General features: G+C 44.9%; 1 protein-coding gene across 8 annotated transcripts in view; it reads right to left on the reverse strand.

Annotated features, from left to right (window-relative positions):
- TMLHE (trimethyllysine hydroxylase, epsilon) overlaps nucleotides 1-19,057 on the reverse strand; it is a 174,732-nt gene that overhangs the window by 118,935 nt on the left and 36,740 nt on the right. For all 8 annotated transcript variants that reach the window (XR_005214643.1, XM_037822376.1, XM_037822380.1 and 5 more), the window contains one exon: nucleotides 11,021-11,202. Coding sequence is in view for 7 of the 8 variants with exons in the window: in XM_037822376.1 (XP_037678304.1) it covers nucleotides 11,021-11,201 (181 nt within the window). In the remaining variant the exon portion in view is untranslated. The remainder of the gene's footprint in view (nucleotides 1-11,020; nucleotides 11,203-19,057) is intronic.

Consider the following 19,057-nt stretch of genomic DNA (forward strand, 5'->3'; position numbering starts at 1 on the left):
GGGTTTCTTGTTGGTTGGCTTTGTTCTCTGACCTCTGTTGTTCAACTTATTCTAGACCTCTAACTTAGGTTCTAGTTAGTTGATCAGAATTTTTCACCTCTTGTTTTTCTGTTTCTTGACCTGCCTCTATGTAGCCTTTTTGTGAGATGGTCTCCTCAGATATGGTCGACCCCAGTCAGGTTTTCCCAGTCTAGAGAGGCCCAGGTCTCATGTGGAGGGTATGGAGTTTTCCTGAGAATAAGACCCTCCTATGAGACCTCTAGAATTGGTGATTTTCCTCTCCTGTCCAGCAGGTGGTGCTTGCCAGCCCACAGCTCCCCCACCAGTGTATAGAGGTATGGAGCCTTTAGTTCTCCTGGTGACCCTGACCCTATCAGGGGCATGACTGACTGAAGCTGGAATCTTAATTCCAGCCCCTGGGGTCTGAGTTCCCAGAAGGAGGACTGCCAGTTGAGCTGGACCTCCCTCCACTCTCCCAATCCTAGGAACTCCAGTTGTCTCTCAGGGGCACTATTCCCTTCTATCCTCTCCTCTTTAGGGCAACTCCAGCTTAATTCCTTGGTCAGCCTGAGTTGACAATTAAAGATGGGGTGGAGACCTTCTTCAGAAGTGAATCTGGAATTCAGAGAAGTTCTGGGAACTCTGTCTCCCCCCAAGCCTAGCCTAGTCCTTCAACTTGGCCTTTCTGATAGAAAATAACCACATATGTTACTTTTAGATTAAAAAAATAGAAAAGAAAAACAAGAAAAAATAAAAAGAAAGGAGTCCATTTTAAAAGCAGTTCCCCAGCCTGGATGTTTTGTCAGTGTCAGAATAGAGCATTTAAAGATGTACTTTGGGCTACTGTCTATTAATTACTCTCCAACAGCTTCAATTCTGCCCCTGCCAGGGGCTACTGAAATGCAAAAAGATAAGGGGTCAGTGAGAAGGGAGAAGCGACAAAATGTAAGGGAAAAAAAAGGCTTATTTGGAGTCTGGGAATGGGTGCCCGCTTTTATATGCCCCACCCCTTCTCGGAGCCCAGCCCTTCTTTAGCACCCCCAGCTCCCCAAATTAGTTAACTAATTAGTTAATTGATTCTGCAGTTGAGGCTGGGTGGAGCCCCTCTTCTTGTCCTCAGCAGATTGCTGTTTTTTGTTTCATTTTTTTTTTTTTTTCCCTTTCAGGGAGCCAGCAGCAAGACATCCATGGGGTCTGGGTGGGGAGGTGTGCCAGACCCCCGGTCGGGCGAGAGTACAATATTTGCTGCAATCTCAACTTTTCCTCCAATTCCACACTTGTGTCCGATGTGTGACTTGTTACTGGAGACCCCAAAAACAGTTTCATATACTTCTTTGGTAATTACCAGCTGCTCTAGAGGAGAGACAAAATCCTGCACCTCACCACCCTGCCATCTTGCCCTGCCCTCTCCATTGTGTTTTTCATCTCTTGTGTTTTGCCTTTCAGAATACCCAGCTGAGAATACCCAGCTAATAATAATACCCAGCTAATCATAATACCCAGCTAATCACAATACCGACCTAATCATAATACCCAGCTAATCATAATACCCAGTGAATCAGAATACCGAGCTAATCACAATACCAACCTAATCAGAATACCCAGCAAATCATAATACCCAGCAAATCAGAACATCCAGCTAATCAGGATACCCAGCGAATCAGAATACCCAGCGAATCAGAACACCAAGCTAATCAGAATACCCAGCTAATCACAATACCAAGCTAACCACAATACTGACCTAATCAGAATACCCAGCAAATCAGAATACCCAGCAAATCAGAACACTGAGCTAATCAGAATACCCAGCTAATCAGAATACCCAGCGAATCAGGATATCCAGCTAATCAGGATACTCAGCTAATGAGAATACCCAGCTAATCAGAATACCCAGCGAATCAGAATACCCAGCAAATCAGAATACCTAGCTAATCATAATACCCAGCAAATCTGGATCTTGTCGGGCTTCACAGGTCACTGTGAGGGCTTTGGCTTTTGACTCTGAGTGAGATGGTGGGACCACGGCGGGGTTTGAACAGAGAACTGACAGGCCCTGATTTAGGTTTTAAAGGAGCCCAGCAGCTCTAGCACTTCATCTCTGGGGCCAAGGTGGAAGACTGACTCTGGGCTTTGCTGGGCATGGGAAGGGGAATCGGACTGAAGTTCAGCCCCCAGTGACCCGACCTCACAATTCTGAGCCAGTTTGGGGAGCTCTATTTCAGTCCCAGTGCACCTTCTTCTTTGCCCTTTCCTCCAGCTACCCTATACAGCCCTCCCTCTTTGGTTCTCAAATACAAAAGTTTCATTTGTCTCCCTTTCTTTCATATTAGGGCTTGATGGTTTATCAGCAGGATGCCAATCCCTTAGCAAGAAGAAATGCCTCTTTCTCCCTTCAAGGAAAGGGGGCCAAGTCCTCAGACCATATTAGTATGTTCAACAAGAAATAAACCTATGGCTCATGATTCCAATAATTTTGCAGACTATTCTATTGCAAGTGAAAATAAATTATCAAAGGAAAATATCCACAAGGACGTAAGCCAGAGGGAGACTTTATTGGTCTGTGGAACCGAAAGGTTCAGGGGTAGTTCCTGGCTTCAGGCTGGGTCCCCCGTGATCCAAAGTTGCTAATCAAAAGCCATGATTAGTGACCAGCTGCGCCCTCCCCTATTCTTGGGGAAGAGGACTTCCAGGTCCCTTTCTGAACTTCCAAAGCTTTTGTTTACCTAGGAATGTCTTTATCACTCCCTTTTATTTTTAAATTTAATTTTACTGAGATTGTTCACATACCATATGATTATCGAAAGAAAGATCCAAAGTGCACAATCAATGGCCCATGGTACCATCATACAGCTGTGCATCCATTACCACAATTAATTTTTTTTCAATTTTTAGAACATTTTCATTATTCCAGAAAATACATAAAGACAAAAAAAGAAAACTCAAATCCTCCCATACCCCTAACCACCCCCCATCCATTATTGAGTCACAGTGTTGGTATAGTACATTAGTCACTGTTGAAAGAATGTTAAAATACTACTCACTGTAGTACATAGTTTATAATAGGTATACTTTTCTCCCTCTATGCCCCTGTATTATTAACTCCTAGTTATGGTGTCATACATTTGTTCTAGTTCATGGAAGAGATTTCTAATATTTGTACACTTAATAATGGACATTGTCCTCCACAAGATTCACTGTTTTATACATTCCCACATTTCAACCTACAACTTTCCTTCTGGTGACCTATGTGACTCTAAGCTTCCCCTTTCTACCACATTCACGCACCATTCACCACTGTTAGTTATTCTCACAATAACATGCTACCATCACCTCTGTCCATTTCCAAACACTTACGTTCAACCTAGTTGAACATTCTGCTCATAATCAACCTCTCCACATTCTTTAGCCTCGTTCTATATCCTGGTAACTTATATTTAATGTCTGTGAGTTTACATATTATAATTAGTTCATATCACTGAGACAATGCAATATTTGTCCTTATGCGTCTGACTTATTTTACTCAATATAGTGCCCTCGAGGTTTCTTCACCAACCCGTTTTTCTTAAGACAGTTTTGTTCACCCACCATACTTTCCATCCTAAGTAAACAAACAATGGTTCCCTGTATAGTCACATATTTATGTATTCACCACCATCACCACTATCTATATAAGGACATCTCCAGTTCTTCCACAAAGAAGGAAGAGTCAAAGAAGGTAGAGAGAAAAAAAGAGAAAGAAAAAGAAAGAAAAAAACATGACAGCTAAAAAGCAACAAAAGGAAAGATAGAATTAAACTAAAGTAGAATAAAAGAGTCAGACAACATCACCAATGCCAAGAGTCCCATCCCCTCCCTTATGTCCCCCTCTTATAGGCATTTAGCTTTGGTATATTGTCTTTGTTGCATTAAAGGAAGCATAATACAATGTTTCTGTTAACTATAGTCTCTAGTTTGCATTGATTGTATTTTTCCCCAGTACCACCCTATTTTTAACACCTTGCAAGGTTGACATTCATTTGTTCTCCCTCATGTAAAAACATATTTGTACACTTTATTACAATCATTGAGTACTCTAGGTTTCACTGAGTTATACAGTCCCAGTCTTTATCTTTCCTCATTCCTTCTGGTGTCCCACATGGTCCTAACTCCTCTTTCAACCATACTCACAGTTATCTTTGTTCAGTGTACTTATTATTGCTGTGCTACTATCTCCCAAAATTGTTTTCCAGACCTCTCACTCCTGTCTTTTCTTTTCTTTCTGCAGTGCTTCCTTTACTGTTTCCTGTAGAGAAGGTATCTTGTTCACAAACTCTGTCATTGTCTGTTTGTCAGAGAATATTTTAAGCTCTCCCTCATATTTGAAGGACAGTTTTGCCAGATATAGGATTCTTGGTTAGTAGTTTTTCTCTTTCAGTTTCTTAATATCACCCCACTTCCTTGTTGCTTCCATGGTTTCTATTGAGAAATATGCATGTAGCCTTATCAAGCTTCCCTTGTATGTTGTGGATCACTTTTCTCTTGCTGCTTTCACGATTCTTTCTTTGTCTTTGAGGTTTGATAAACTGATTATTAAGTGTCTTGGCATAGGCCTATTCAGATCTATTCTGTTTGGAGTACACTGTGATCCTTGGATCTGTAATTTTATGTCTTTCATAAGAGATGGAAATTTTTCATTGATTATTTCTCCTATTATTGCTTCTGCCCCTTTTCTCTTCTCTTCTTCTGGGACACCCAAGACATGTACATTCATGAGCTTCATGTTGTCATTCAATTCCCTGAGACATTGCTCATATTTTTCCATTCTTTTCCCTATGTGTTCTTCTGTGTGTAGGATTTCAGGTCTCTTGTTCTCTAGTTCCTGACTGTTTTCTTTTGCCTCTTGAGATCTGCAGTTGTATGTCTCCATTGTATTTTTCATCTCTTTTGTTGTGCCTTTCATTTCCACAGATTCTGCCAGTTTTTTCAAACTTTCAATTTCTACCTTATGTTTGCCCAGTGTTTTCTTTATAGCCATCATTTCTTTTGCCATATCTTCCCTGAACTCGTTCACTTGATTTTTGATTGATTTAATATATTTCTTTGAAAACCTTTAATAGGTTGTTTCATTAAAGTAAAACAATATCTCAACTGTATCTCATTTGAGGTATAAGTTTGTTCCTTTGACTGGACCATATCTTCATTTTCCCAAGTGGTGATTTGTAGTTTTCTGTTGTCCAGGCATCTGGTTTCCTTGATTACCCCAATCAGATTTTCCCAGACCAGAACGGACTCAGGTCTCAGAAAGGGCCTACATTCAGTATCAGGTTTCCTTGATGGTATGTCTTAGAACATTGACAGACTTTCTTGTGAGGCCTCTAGCCACTGTGCTTTTCCTAACCTGCCCAGCAGGTGGCGCCTGTCAGCCTGTCACTCCCAACTGGCACAATGAGGTGTGGCCCCTTTAGTTTCTGTTCTGGCTGTTTTCCCCCAGGCTCTGGGGTCTGGTTCTGAATGGAAGGCAAGTAGTAGAGCTGGGCCCCACCTCCCTACTCTTAGGGAAGATATACCCCTAGGGAGTTATCTTCTGCATTTAAATAGCTCCTTTGCCTCTCTGACTCTGTTAACTCCACCTCTGTCTGGGTCAGAGCTCTGCGAACTGAAAATGGCTGTGGCTTTCTCCACTGAGCCACTCAGGTTGAGAGAGAGAAAAAGGGAAAGAAAGCCCTCTTTCAGAGCCAGTCCACAGCCCCCCAGTTTCACCTGTCAGCCAGAGAGAGCATCCGGTCTTCTGGACTCCCTTTCCTGGGGCACAGGTGTTTTCTGGTTCTTTAAGTTCAGCTGTCTCTAAAAGCCTCTGTATTCTTTTTAATTAATTCTTTTTTCTGTCAGCCCCACCTCCTCTCCACTGGGAGCGACCTCAGGGTACTTTCCTGCTTGTTAGGGGTTTGTCTATGTTGTAGCTTGTATTCAGTAGTCCACATTTATTAGTTAAAAGCCCAGTTGAAGCTAGGCTGAGCTACATTCACTCGCTCCAGGAATGCTGCTTTCGACCACTGCGAGGTTTTTCAGCTCAGCCTGCCATGGGGGGAGGGGTTCCCAGCATAGTTATGCAGTTTTTACGTACAGATTTTATGCTGTGATCTCAGGTATTCCTCCAAACCCAGGTTGGTGTACGAAGTGTGGACGGTCACGGTTGTCCCCCAGCAGTTATTCTAAATTATTTACTAGTTTTCCTGGTTGTTTATTAGTTGCACCAGGGGACTAACTAAATTCCCTCTCCCTCATTTTTGAAAGAGAATCTTGTTAGATATAAAATTCTTGGCTGGCAGTTGTTTTTTCAACACTTTAATTATTTCAACCCATTGCCTTCTTGCCTCCATGGTTTCTGATGAGGAATTGGCACTCGAACTAATTGGGACTACCTTGTACATAACACATTGCTTTTCTCTCGCAGCTTTCAGAACTCTCTCCTTGTCTTCTGCATTTGACAGTGTGGGCAATATATGATGGGGTCTATTTTTCTTCATGTTTATCCTGTTTTTTTTTTCCCCTGGGCTTCTTAGATGTGCATATTCATGTCTTTTCCTAAGTTTAGGAAATTCTCATTATTTCTTTGAATATTCCTTCTGTCCCTTTCCCTCTTCTTCTCTGGGACTCCCATAATGCAAATATTCATACACTTGATGGTTTCCCAGAGGTGTCTTAGGCTATTTTCACTTTTTATAATTCCTTATGCTTTCTGCTCCTCAGCCTGACTCATTACAAGTGTCTCGTCTTGGATTTTGTGAATTCTTTCTTCTGCCGGCTCCAATCTACTCTTGAAACCCCCCTGTGCATTTTTTCTTTCAATTATCGTGGTCTTCAATTCCAGGTGTTCTGTTTTGTTCCTTTTTAAGATTTATATCTCTTTACTAATATTGATTATTTTCCTGATATCCTTTAGTTCTTTCTCTGTATTGTCCTTCATCTCCTTGAGTATATTTAAGGTATTTTTTTAAAGGCTTTGTTTAGCATGTCCACATTCTGGTCTTCTTTGTTGGCATATTATGGACTTTTATCCTCTTCCTTTGGATGGCCATCATTTTCTGTCTCTTTGTTTGTCTCCTACTTATACTCTTTTGTTGAATGCTGTATATATTTTAATATTTCTAAATGATAACTCTGGGATTTATTCCCTATGTTTCTTGATTTTGTAACCAGCTGGTAATAAGACAGAGATGTTCTTGAGCTTCAGCCCTCCTATCAGGAAGGTCTGCCCAAGGCAAATGCAGTGTGCAGGTTTTCCCAGTCTTCCTGGGCTTGTGTCATGTTCTTGGCTTTTGCTTGTTAGTTGCTTTGGAGTTCCTCTGATTACAGGAATTAGGTGTCCTCTCAGTTTCCCAGGAGACAGACCTCCCTCTCCTGGGTGTTTGAAGCTGACAAGTCTTTGCCTCAGATTATCCACCTCTATAGTTTATTATACTCTTTTCATTACTTCAAGCTGCTTTTGTCTGGAGTACAAATTCTGGGAGGAGGGGCATGCCAGAGAAGACTTTCCCAAATCTGTCTTCCCCAGCCTAAACAGGGCCAGGGTCCCATGAAGGGGGCACAGACTGCATCCAAAGTGAACTGGGGAGGGGATCAGGAAGGGTGTCAAGAGCTTCTCTGATGGCTCCCCACAGCTGAGTTTTCCTGGCCTGCCCACCAAATGTAGCCCTTTAAATAACTGTGCACTGCAGCACTGAGGAAGCACAATGTCTTTAATTCTCCTCCACTGTGGCATATGTCCAGAGAGGGTTGAGAAAATGGCCACCCCCAGAGTCAGGCACCCAGTGGTCCACTGTCACCAATCAAAACCTGTGATCACTAATTAGCCATGCCCAAACCTATTCTTGGGGAGTAGGATTTTTATGTCCCTTTCTGTCACAAGATATAGAATTGTAGGTTAGCAGGTATTTCTTTTTTCATTTAAAACTTTAAAGTTGTCATTCCATCATGCCCTTTGCAAGGTGTGGTAGTTTGGAGCTATTATGTACCCTGGAAGGGCCATGTTCTTTTAATCCATGCCTGTGGGTGCAGACCTATTGTGGGTGGGACCTTTTGGTTAGGTTGTTATTGAGATGTGACCCAGCCCATTCAAGGTGGGTCTTAATCCTTTACTAGAGTCCTTTATGACAGGATAAAGGACAAAAAAAGCCCAGAGTTCAGAGAGAAAAGCCCGGGAGAAGCTAAAAGAGGACCTACTGGAACAGAGGAGGCCACTGGAACCAGAAGCTGAAAGCAACAAGACCCGGGAGCAAAGAACCAGCAGATGCCAGCCATGTGCCTTCCCAGCTGACAGAGGAACCCTGGATGCCAGCAGCCTGTCTTCAGAGTCCAGGTATCATCTTGTTGATCCCTTAATTGGGACATTTTCATGGCCTTACAACTGTAAACTTGTAAACTAATAAATCCCCATTGTAAAAGCCAACTCATTTCTGGTATATTGCATTCTGGCAGCTTTACCAAACCAAAACACATGCTTTCTGATGAGAAGTCCTTGTTTCTCTGTAGGTAAGGTGTTTTTCCCTTCTCTGGCTTTCTTCAAGATTTTCCTTCTGTCTTGAGTATGATATGCTTAGGTATGTGTTTGGTTTCTTTCTTTCCTTTTTCTTTTTTCTTTTTTTTTTTTTTTTTTGGTATTTTTCCTCTTTGGTGTTCTCTGACCCTCATGGATCTGTGGTTTGGTGTCTGAAACTAATTTTGGAAAGTTCTCAGCCATTATTTCTCCAAGGATTTCTTCTGCTTAGTTCTCACATCCTGTTCCTTCTGGTATTCTAATCATGCATATGTTACACCTTTTGATATTGTCCCACAGTTCCTGGATAGTCTGTTTTTTCTGCTTTTTTTCTTTACATTATGGTTTGTGTAATTTCTATTGACCTATTATTTACATTCACTGATCTACCCTTGGAAGTGTCAAATCTGCTGATGGTCTCATCAAAGGCATTTCATTTATTTTTTTTTTAATTTCTAGCACTTCCTTTTGATTCTTATATTTTCCATCTCTCTGCTAACATTATCCACCTGGCCTTTCATGTTGTCTATCTTTTCCATGAGAACCCTTAGCATATTAATTATAGTTATTTTAAATTTTCTGATAATTTAAACACCAGTGTCCTGAGTCTGGTTCTAATGCTGCTTTGTCTCTTCAAACTGTATTATTTCTTGCCCTTTCACAAGTTTTGTAGCTTTTTGTTATTGTTGAAAGCTGGAATTATTGTATAGGGCAGTAGATTCTAAGGTAAGTAAGACTTTCATGGAAGGATTTATGCTAATCTAACTAAGAGTTGGGCTGTGTCTGACACTTGCTGTATCTATGGGTACCAGAGGTATTAAATTCTTCTACTGACCTTGTTTTTGTCTCCCATCTTGGCCTCAGCCCTTTCCTTTGTACTGCTCCTCATAGACAAGAGACAAGTCTGTTTCTTGCAGATGCAACCCACTGTTATTTTAATCAGAGGCTTATTAGGGTGTGGGGAAATGGGATATTCTCTAATCTTCTGATTGCATCTCAGTCTTTGGAGTGCATAGTGGGCCTGTGTCTTGGGGGTGTTGTCTTCACAATTGTTTCTGTCTCCCCTCTAGGGGCATAGCATTTTCCCCTTTGCCGCCTAATCCCTTCCCTGGCTACAGCATTCCCAGTCTATATCTTTGAAACCCTTTTCCCTGTATATGGAGACTTTCCTTTCTTTTCCTTATGTGATACAGGGAGAGTGGAGTAGGGCTGGAGAAGGGAAGAGTTCCTTTCTCCCAGTTGAGATAGGATTCCACTGTTTTCCTCTAGCCATGTTCTTGCCAAATTAAGGCTTTTTGTTCTGTAAGGGAGCTGAGCCTGGGATGGTTGCACAATGGTTACTCTTATTTTCCCTCTGCCAGGGCCAGGTGTGGGGTGGGGTATGGGGGGAGGAGGTTCTCTGGATTCATTTTGATTTTCTCTGTCAGAGTTTGCTGGGGTTCCTGGAGGAAAAGCCTTTGCAATTCCAGCTCCCGTTCACTTTTCAGTCTCATGCTAGCCTCCAGAATTTCATCAAAATTCCTGGCTTACTCTTCTTACCAGCTTATGGTGTTCCATGGCTTCTACTCCAGGTATGCAAATCTAGGGTTCTGTATATCCCTAGAGGTACCTGTCTTTTCCAGACTGGTGGTTTTCCCTCAGGCTCTAGTTCTCTGATGAGTCCAAAAAATAATTGATTTTCAGTTTATGCAGCGTTTTCCTGTTGTAAGGACAGGAATGACAATTTCCAAGCTCTTCACATATCCAAGTTGAAACAGAACATCACCCAATTCTCTTTTAAATGCATTCAATAGAGCTCCCCACCCCCACAGATCAACTGAAACTTCTCTAGTCAAGGACACTAATAACTTCTTTGCTTCCAAATCCACTAGTCACCTCTAAGTCTTCATCTTTGACCTCTCCCAGCAGGACTTGACAAAACTGCCCACTCCTTCCTTCCTTAAATACTTATCTCTTTGATTCTGGGACACAACACTCATCTGCTTTTCCTCCTACTGCATTAGTTCCTTCCTCTCAGACTGCTTTTATCAGATCCTTTTCCTCCTCTGCTAAATGTTGGCTCTATCATGGTATGTATTATATTCTTGGATTATACTACTCCATAAATGACCTTATCTAGTTTCATCACTTTAAATACCATCTATATGCTGATGACTACCAAAGTTGTATCTCCAACATGGACTTCCAGACTCATAAATCTACTTTAATATCTCACATACATCTTAACTTTATATATCCAAACAGAACTCTTGTTTTGTGTCTCAAATGATATTTTATATCAGAGTCATCAGAGGAGTTTGTTAAAAATGCAGCTTCCAGAGCCCAACCTCCAGAGACTATGATTCAGTAGTGATATTAATAGCCAGCCTAGTGGCACAATTCTAACTTTTTCTATTTCTCATAACCTATAGGATAATCTTGGGAGGAACTGACTACAGGTTCTCCCAACTCCACAGAAAGTATTTTCAGATCACATAGAAAGTATCTAGCCCATACATCTCTTACCAAAATGATCTTCATGTTGCTGCCAAGCACAATTCAGAGACTTGGAGGCTGTATGGTGCCAATGAATGGCTAATGGAAATAAGTTTTTGAAGTTGTGCTGTTTAAGGACCCAGTATGTGACTCCTCCTTTCAGCAGGTCCTGGAGCCTGCTTTGTAGGTGGGATACCCTGCAGCACCACATCCTAGAAAAGTTGGTGATAAGAGAAAGTTAGTAACAACATAAAACAACTTTTATGAAGTTATAAGACTAATCACTACAGGTATAAATATGAAAAAGATTAGATTTAGTTATGTCATCTACTGAGGATTAAACAAAAGAGAAATTCTGAAAAGTTAAGCCTAAGTGCCCTATAACCATTACTTTCATTTTCTCACCAGGCCTTCCTATTTTATGTCTTGCAATCTTGCCTCTGCCCTACTACCTAACCAAAGCAATTCTTTAAAAAGTCACTGATTTTTTCTCCTCAACTAAAAATAATGATCACTTTTCATGTTGCATCCTTCTGGGTCTCTCTGTGAAACTGTTGATCATCTTCACTCTGACTCCTTGAAACTTTCTTCTCCACTGATTTTGTGTGACTATGGGCAAGTTACTTAAAACCTCAGTGAGTACATTTCTTCCTTTGTAAAATGAGAATAATAATAATACCTATCTTGTAGGATTAGTTAGAGGACTAATATTCTTAGGACTGTGTCTGGCCCAGAGTTAAGTCCTATATAAGGGTTATCTGCTATTAGAATCATTATTATGATGATGATTCTTTTTTAGGGATAAACTGATTGTTGGGAAAAGTGCCCTGATAAACCTACTTGGAGTTGGTGAGCCTCTGAGTGGCAAGATTTCAGAAAAATTAATGAAAAAACTTCCTTTGCATAAAACCTTAGAAAGAATTAATATGTCCTATGTGAAGAGAAGGGGAAAGCCACGTAATTGCAGAGAAGCTGTGTGGTGCTTGATGTGAACCTTTTCAAGGACTTCCCAAATACGCACTAAAGTCACAAAATCCACAAAATGCTTGTTTTGAGTAGACGTGTGTGTATGTGTATGTGTGCGTGTGTGTGAGTGTGGTGTGTAAGCTAATGAAGGGATTGAATTTCATGTTGCCCTGAGATGAAAGCAAACACATATACAAAGGCCATAGCTAAAGACATAATAAAATTTGACAATGACTTGAGGAAGGTTCTGCAATAACAGGCTATAAAATTGAGAGCAAAATTCAAATTTATTGAGATTTTGTGGTGGGGGGAGAGAAAGGAAAGCATAGAGGCCTCTGCCAATCTTTATACTTATTTCTGTTTCTTTCCTTATTGTTCTAGCTAGGACCTGTAGCACAGTACCAAATAAAAAGGGTGATAGTGGACATCCTTGTACCTTGTTCCTGATCTTAGGGGAAAACATTCAGTATTTCACAATTAAGATGTCACAGGTTTTGTTTTGTTTTGTTTTGTTGGTTGTTGTTGTCAATGGCCTTTTGTCAGGTTTGGGAAGTTCCCTTCAAGTCCTAGTTTTCATGAACTAATGCTGAATTTAAGAAATATACTTTCTTCATTTACTGAGATTATTGTATGGCTTTTTTTTTGCTTTATTCTAATAATATGGATAATTGTACTGATTGATTTCTAATGTTAAAATGACCTGACCTTGCATTTCTGTCATAAACCCCATTTGATCATGGTATATTATCTTTTTTACATACCGCTGGATTCAATATGTTGAAATTTGTTAAGAAATTTGCAACTAGATAAATGATCAGTATTGGTATTTTCTTGTGATGTATTTATCAGGTATTGTATCAGGTTTATGTCGGCTTCACAAAATAAGTCAGCAAGCGTTCCTCTATCCTTGTCTCTATTCTTTGAAAACGCTTATAAGATTGGCATTATTTCTTCCTTAAATGTTCTGTAGAATTCACCAGAGAAACCAACTGGGTCTGGAGTTTTCTTTGTGGGTGATATATCTCTCTTCTTTTTCTGGAACCCTAATTACATCTCTGTGAGACTTTTTGTCTGATGCTCACCTATCTCTTATACTTAATTCTTTTGTTTCACCTTAATTTTTTCTGTCCCTCAATTTTGGCTTTTTTATTTAAGGAACTTTTTTTCTGCTGTGTCTAGTTTCCAGTTAAGATGATCCAAATAAGTTTTCATTTCACATCTTACTTTCACTAGAAAATTTTAATTGTCTAGTATTTCCATTTGGTCCTTATAAAGAAATTCCACTCTTTTTCTGAAATTCTCCATCTGTTCACCCATTCCATTTTTCCTATAAATTCTCTAATATATTTATAATAGCTGTTTTTTAAAGACCTTGTCTGAAAATGTCATTCTCTGGGTCATCTGTAAGTCTGCTTCTATTGACTATAATTTTCTACTCTTGACTATGGCTCACTTTTTTTTGTGGTTCTTCATATATCTAGTTTTTTTTCCCCTTTGCATGCTGTACATTATGGATGTTATTTGTAGAAATTCTGGATTAGATTATTATCCTCTGAAGAGTGTTGATTTTTGTTCTAGCAAGCAGTTAAATCACTGGCAGATCACGTTGATCTTGTAGAGGCTTGATTTTTAGGCTTTGCTAAGGGTGGGTGTAGCTTTGTTTTATACTTAGCCCTAGGTGGTCCTTACTCCTACTTCTGGGGTTTCCATGAAAAACCTGAGGCACTTACCAAGCTCCTCTATCTTAGCAGGACTTGTACTCAAAACCCTGTATCCCCAGCACTGAGTACAGTTATCCCTACCACATTGCAGTTTCAGTATATCACAGGTTATCATAAGAAATTAAGTGAGAATTTTTTTGGGAGTTTTGCAGAAGCCACAGATGACATGTGAAGGCCAGCAGATGACAGATGAAGGCTAGAAATGTGCAGGATTGTTATAAAAAAGGCATTCCAGTAGACTCTGGCATCATATGAGAAAAGGCTAATGCGGGACACTGATTACGTGCTTCAACTTGGCGGGCCTGGGCTGGGGGACCGGATCCACCCCTGGGGAGGGTAGTGGGCACGGGCGACAGCGCCCTCTACAGCCCCCCGGGCCTGGGAAAGTGAGGCCGGAGGCAGGCCCCATTTCCTCACCCAAAATACCAATGTTAGGGGAGGCTTGCCGGAGGGAACCGCCTTTTCCCCACCCCCTTATCTTGCCCGGACACTCCCCGTTGCCAGCGCAACTCCCATCACCACCGGTGCGCATACATTGTTGCCGGACACCGTTACGGGAGCAACTTTCGCCCCTTTTCAATCAACCTCCGCGCCCTCTCAGAACCAATCCAAGCCTTTAACCTCTACAGCTACCCCGCCCTCTAAACCGCCCGATATAAGCTTGTACTCTCCCCTAATAAACGCTCTCTCTTGGTTTCTTCACCCTAAAAGAACCGTGTCCCGCCTGTTCCTTTCTCGCCGCCCTCCATACTTTGCACGCCTCCCGCCGGGGACCTGGCCAAGTCCCCCGCCTCGCCCTCGCCTCCGGGAAAGAGCCCCCGCCGCCGGTACCCTCGGAGCAATCCTGAGAGCCTAGGATTTAGCAACCGGCCGCCACCCTCCCCCAGACGAGTCAACTGCGACCGCAACTGGCGCCCAACGTGGGGCCCCTGGAATTAAAAGTCCTCTCTACGCAGCGGTCCAGTAAAACCACCCGCTCGCCCGGACGCCTCTCCAGCTCCCCTTCTCCTCTCCTGCAAAGTAAGGGCCGCCTCTCCCTCGCCGCCCCGCGGAGCCGCCCCTCCCTCGCCGCTCCACGTCTGGGGCCGCCTCTCCCACGCCGCTCCGTGCCCGGGCCGCTCTTACTTTCCCGCATTAACCTAACTCTTGCCCCCGACTACCTTTCGTCTTCTCTTCCTATATCCCCCCCATTCCTCCTAACACTCTTCCTCCAGTAGCTTTCCCTCTTCCCCTCCATTACTTTGCTGTGGTCCTCTGTGTCTTTGTTTCTTTGTTTAGCGCGGTGTGCCTCTTTGCAACCGCCCCCCCCCAAACTGCTCTCGCTACTAGAGGGTCCTGCCTTCTATTCTCACCGTCTCCTTCAGCCTCGCGGCCACGATTTACCTCATTTTCTTTACTCTATAATCAACCCCCCTTTTTTCTTTTCTCCCTCCGCTATGGGTAATCGTCTATCTGCACGCCAAGCACCCCAAGTTCGCGCTCTGGCACGTCTCCTAGACACACATCGCTGTAAAGTGTCTGTCCGGCAGCTGCAGGTATACTGGGACCTCCTGCTGCCCTTTAACCCATGGCTCACCACTTGCCATCTTTGGGACCCTGTTACTTATGATCGCCTTATTGATCGGGTCACCAACGCCATGGAACATGAGAGCAAACGCTTCCCTCCCGGCTTGCTCCCCACCTTAATAACCGTCCGCTCCTGCCTTCAAGGCTCCCTCCCCCCTGATCGAGGCCCCATTAAATCCAAGGAGGCCCTATCAACCCAGCCAACAGATTCAGACAGCGATACTAATGTAGACCACGATTCGGACACAGAATCCTTAGTCGAGCAAATTAACAACGCGCTCGAAGTCGCCCCCCAAAAACAAAGCAATACTAAGCCTCGCCAAGATGGCGAACTTCCTCCTTCTTCTTCCATCGAGGGGAGGAAGTGCTCCGGCGATGACGTCAGCCCTAAGCTGGGCCGGAAACCGCATGCGCTTTACCCCGCCCTTTCACAGGGCGGAGTTAGTCCGCCATCTTATGCCTTGGGCCCCGCCCTTTCACAGGACGGGGCTAGTCCACCATCTTATGCCTTAGCCACTCCCACCGCGCCGCCGCCGTCTTGCGACGCTTGGGGCCTCCCACTTCCGCCTCCCCCTCCGGCGAGCTCCCCCTCGGAGCCGCTACCGGCAGCTGCCGCCGCTCCTCCCACCCTGCCGACTAACAACCCCTGGCTGCCTTCTACACCTCAAGGCAACCCTTGGGGCAACGCTCCCCCTACCCCCACTCCCGCGCCAAGCCCTCTGCAAGCGCGTCCTCCTTTCTCTCGTGCCTTTCGCTGCTTTCCTCTTAACCTTACCCCCACACCGCAAAAACCGTATGACTGGTATCCCATTGACTCTGATACTATCAAGCAGCTTCGCAGGGCCGTCAAGGAAGACGGGTTAGGTAGCCCATACGCTTCCCAATTACTACAGGATATCGCCATGAACTTTTGCCTCCCCCAAGACTGGGCCTCGCTTGCCCGTTCCATTTTTAACCCCGGCCAGTTTGTAGATTGGCGTGCTCACTTCCAGGCAGAAGCAGCTAAGCAAAGCGAGCAAGACGCAGCCACTGGAGTCTATCATCACCCCGAAGCCTACTTGGGCACGGGAGCGTTTATAAATGCATCCGCCTATATTAATGCGCCTGCCGCCTTTTGGCCTATCCTTCGGGGAATCGCCTTGCGAGCTTTTGCCAACTGTTCCGCCTGTTGGCCTACTAAATTCACCAAGCTCCTCCAGGAGCCAAATGAGCCTTTTGCCACCTTTGTCTCTAGGGTTGAGGAAACCTGCGCTCGAAAGGTTAATGATCCCCAGGCCCAACTGGCTCTCGCTCGAGAACTCATTCTCGAGGGAGCCAATCCCCCTTGCAAGCAGGCTATTCTTCCCTTGCGGGAGAAGAGCCTATGTGATTGGATACTCGCCTGCAGCGCCTTTGACCCAGCTGCCGCGTCCCTAGCCCAGGCTGTCTCTGGCGCTGTCACTGCCGCCTTAGCCGCCACCACCGGTTGTTTTAAGTGCGGGCAGAGCGGTCATTTTGCCCGGGAGTGCCCCAATGCAGAAGTCAACCGCCCGCCTTTCATGCAGCGTAATGGGCGCCCCCCTCCCACTCCTTGCCCACGCTGCCAGCGTGGCTATCACTGGGCGCGCGATTGCAAGAGCAGCCCCAGAGATCTTAGCAAGGATAGCTTAAAAAACCTCTGCTATCCCTGGTGCCCTGACGGCAGTCAGCGCCAGGGCACTGAGCAAGCTTTAAACTCCAAGCGGGGCAAGCCTCAGCCCCGCCCCTAAGAGGCAGCGTGCCGGCCGGTTCTAATAAAACTAATCACTTCACCGGCAGTAAAACGCTTCTCTGGACAGTCCCTATCACCCCAGAAAAGCCTACTCATAAGTTAAGAATAGAGGGGCAATGGTACACGGGCACGCTCGATTCAGGGGCAGAGGTCTCTTGCATGCCCGCTCAGTATGCCACCATGTGCATGGTTCTCGATGGTCCCTCGGTAGTGGGAGCCACTGGTACCTCCACCTCTCTTCAGGCCATAGGGCCCATTAAGTGGGAGGATGAAGAGGGCCACTCAGGCACCTTCCGCCCGTTATTTCTACACACCATAGACCAAATTTTATGGGGCCGTGACATCCTCGCCGCCTCTGGGGCAGTGCTTACCACGCAGCCCCCCCAATAATGTGCGCCACTGCTCGTTTAACACCTCCAGCGCCCGTTCCTCTGCAGTGGGATACTGAGGAACCTATATGGGTGGAGCAGTGGCCCCTTCCCACGCATAAATTAGTAACACTCCAAGCCCTTGTCCAAGAACAATTGGACGCTGGCCACATAGAGCCTTCTACTAGTCCCTATAATTCGCCAGTGTTTGTTATTCATAAAAAAACCCCTCTGCCATAGGTCCCAACCAAGTCATTAACCCCCTTTTTCCACAGCTCCCCAGCCGCACCTCGAGTACAAGCAGCACACCCGGAAACTGCACCTCAGCTGCAAACGGCGCGTCGCCAACACCACCACCCCAACCTCGTCCACCCCCCGCCCGTTACTCCTCTCCCCTCCTCAGCCTTATCCAAGCGGCCTTCACCTCAGTGAATTCCTCCAACCCCAATCTTACCTCCTCTTGTTGGCTTTGCCTCTCCACTTCCTCCCCCCTGTATGAGCCAGTTGCCTCCAACCTCTCCTTTTCAGAAAACACAGAGGACAGCCCCTCGGAATGCAATTGGAATACCTCTGCCGTCCCCCTAACCTTTCATTCAGTCTCCTTTACAGGAAAGTGCATCCGCCCTCGCTCAAGTAACTCTCCCAACCTCACAGCTTGTGCCGACTACTCATCTCCCAGCAGCTCTGCAAAATTTCTCATCCCTCATAACTCCTCCCAATGGCTCTGCTCCTCTACAGGACTTACCCCCTGCCTTAACGTGCAAACCCTCAATACAACTAATGAAACTTGCCTCCTAATTGTCCTTATCCCTAGGGTCCTATACCACAGCGAGGAAGACTTCTTCCTCCGCCTGGAAACAACTGCAGCTTCTGCCCCACTGCAAAAGCGAGAGCCCATCACCGTCCTCACGATTGCCTCCCTCCTAGGTCTTGCAGGCGCTGGCACCGGAATCGCTGCATTAGCCAGTCAAGACTCCGCCCTAACTCACCTCCGGGCGGCTGTTGACGAGGACATTCGTCACCTACAAGACGCTATTTCCCATCTTAAAAATTCTGTCAATTCCCTCTCTGAGGTAGTGCTCCAAAACCGCCGAGGTCTCGACCTTCTCCTCCTCAAAGAAGGAGGCCTCTGCGCCGCCCTAGGAGAAGAGTGCTGTGTATATGCCAATTCCACAGGTCTCGCCGAGGACAGCCTAAAAAAGGTCCAAGAGGGACTGGAACAACGCAAAAAAGACCGTGAAGCCACCAGCTATTGGTCCCACATCTTTACCCCCCTCCTCCCATACCTCCTCCCTCTCCTCGGCCCCCTACTAATAATTATTCTAGCTCTCACCTTAGGACCCTGCATTATCCGCAGAATTGTCCAGCTTGTAAGGAAACAAACGGATGCTATTTTTTCCTCGTTCGTGCAAGTCCAGTACCAGCGACTCGCCACCTCTGACGCTCCCTACTCCGAGATGACAACCAACCCTCCGCGACCTCACCGCCACCGGTCAACCCGCCGACCGCGAGGCCCTTCTCGATCGCCTGAACATCACACCAACCTCGAGCTCCAGCTTCTCTGAACCTCCAACTTTAAACCCCCCACCCTCGTCCATCCCGCAAGCAGCAAGGCCCCTGTCGAGCGCCCGGGCGCCACACCAACGCCGAGCTCCAGCCTCGCTGAGCCACCGTCAACCCCTTTTCCCCTCCCCGA

Source organism: Choloepus didactylus, chromosome X (genome assembly GCF_015220235.1).
Source record: "Choloepus didactylus isolate mChoDid1 chromosome X, mChoDid1.pri, whole genome shotgun sequence".
Taxonomy (NCBI): Eukaryota; Metazoa; Chordata; class Mammalia; order Pilosa; family Megalonychidae; genus Choloepus; species Choloepus didactylus.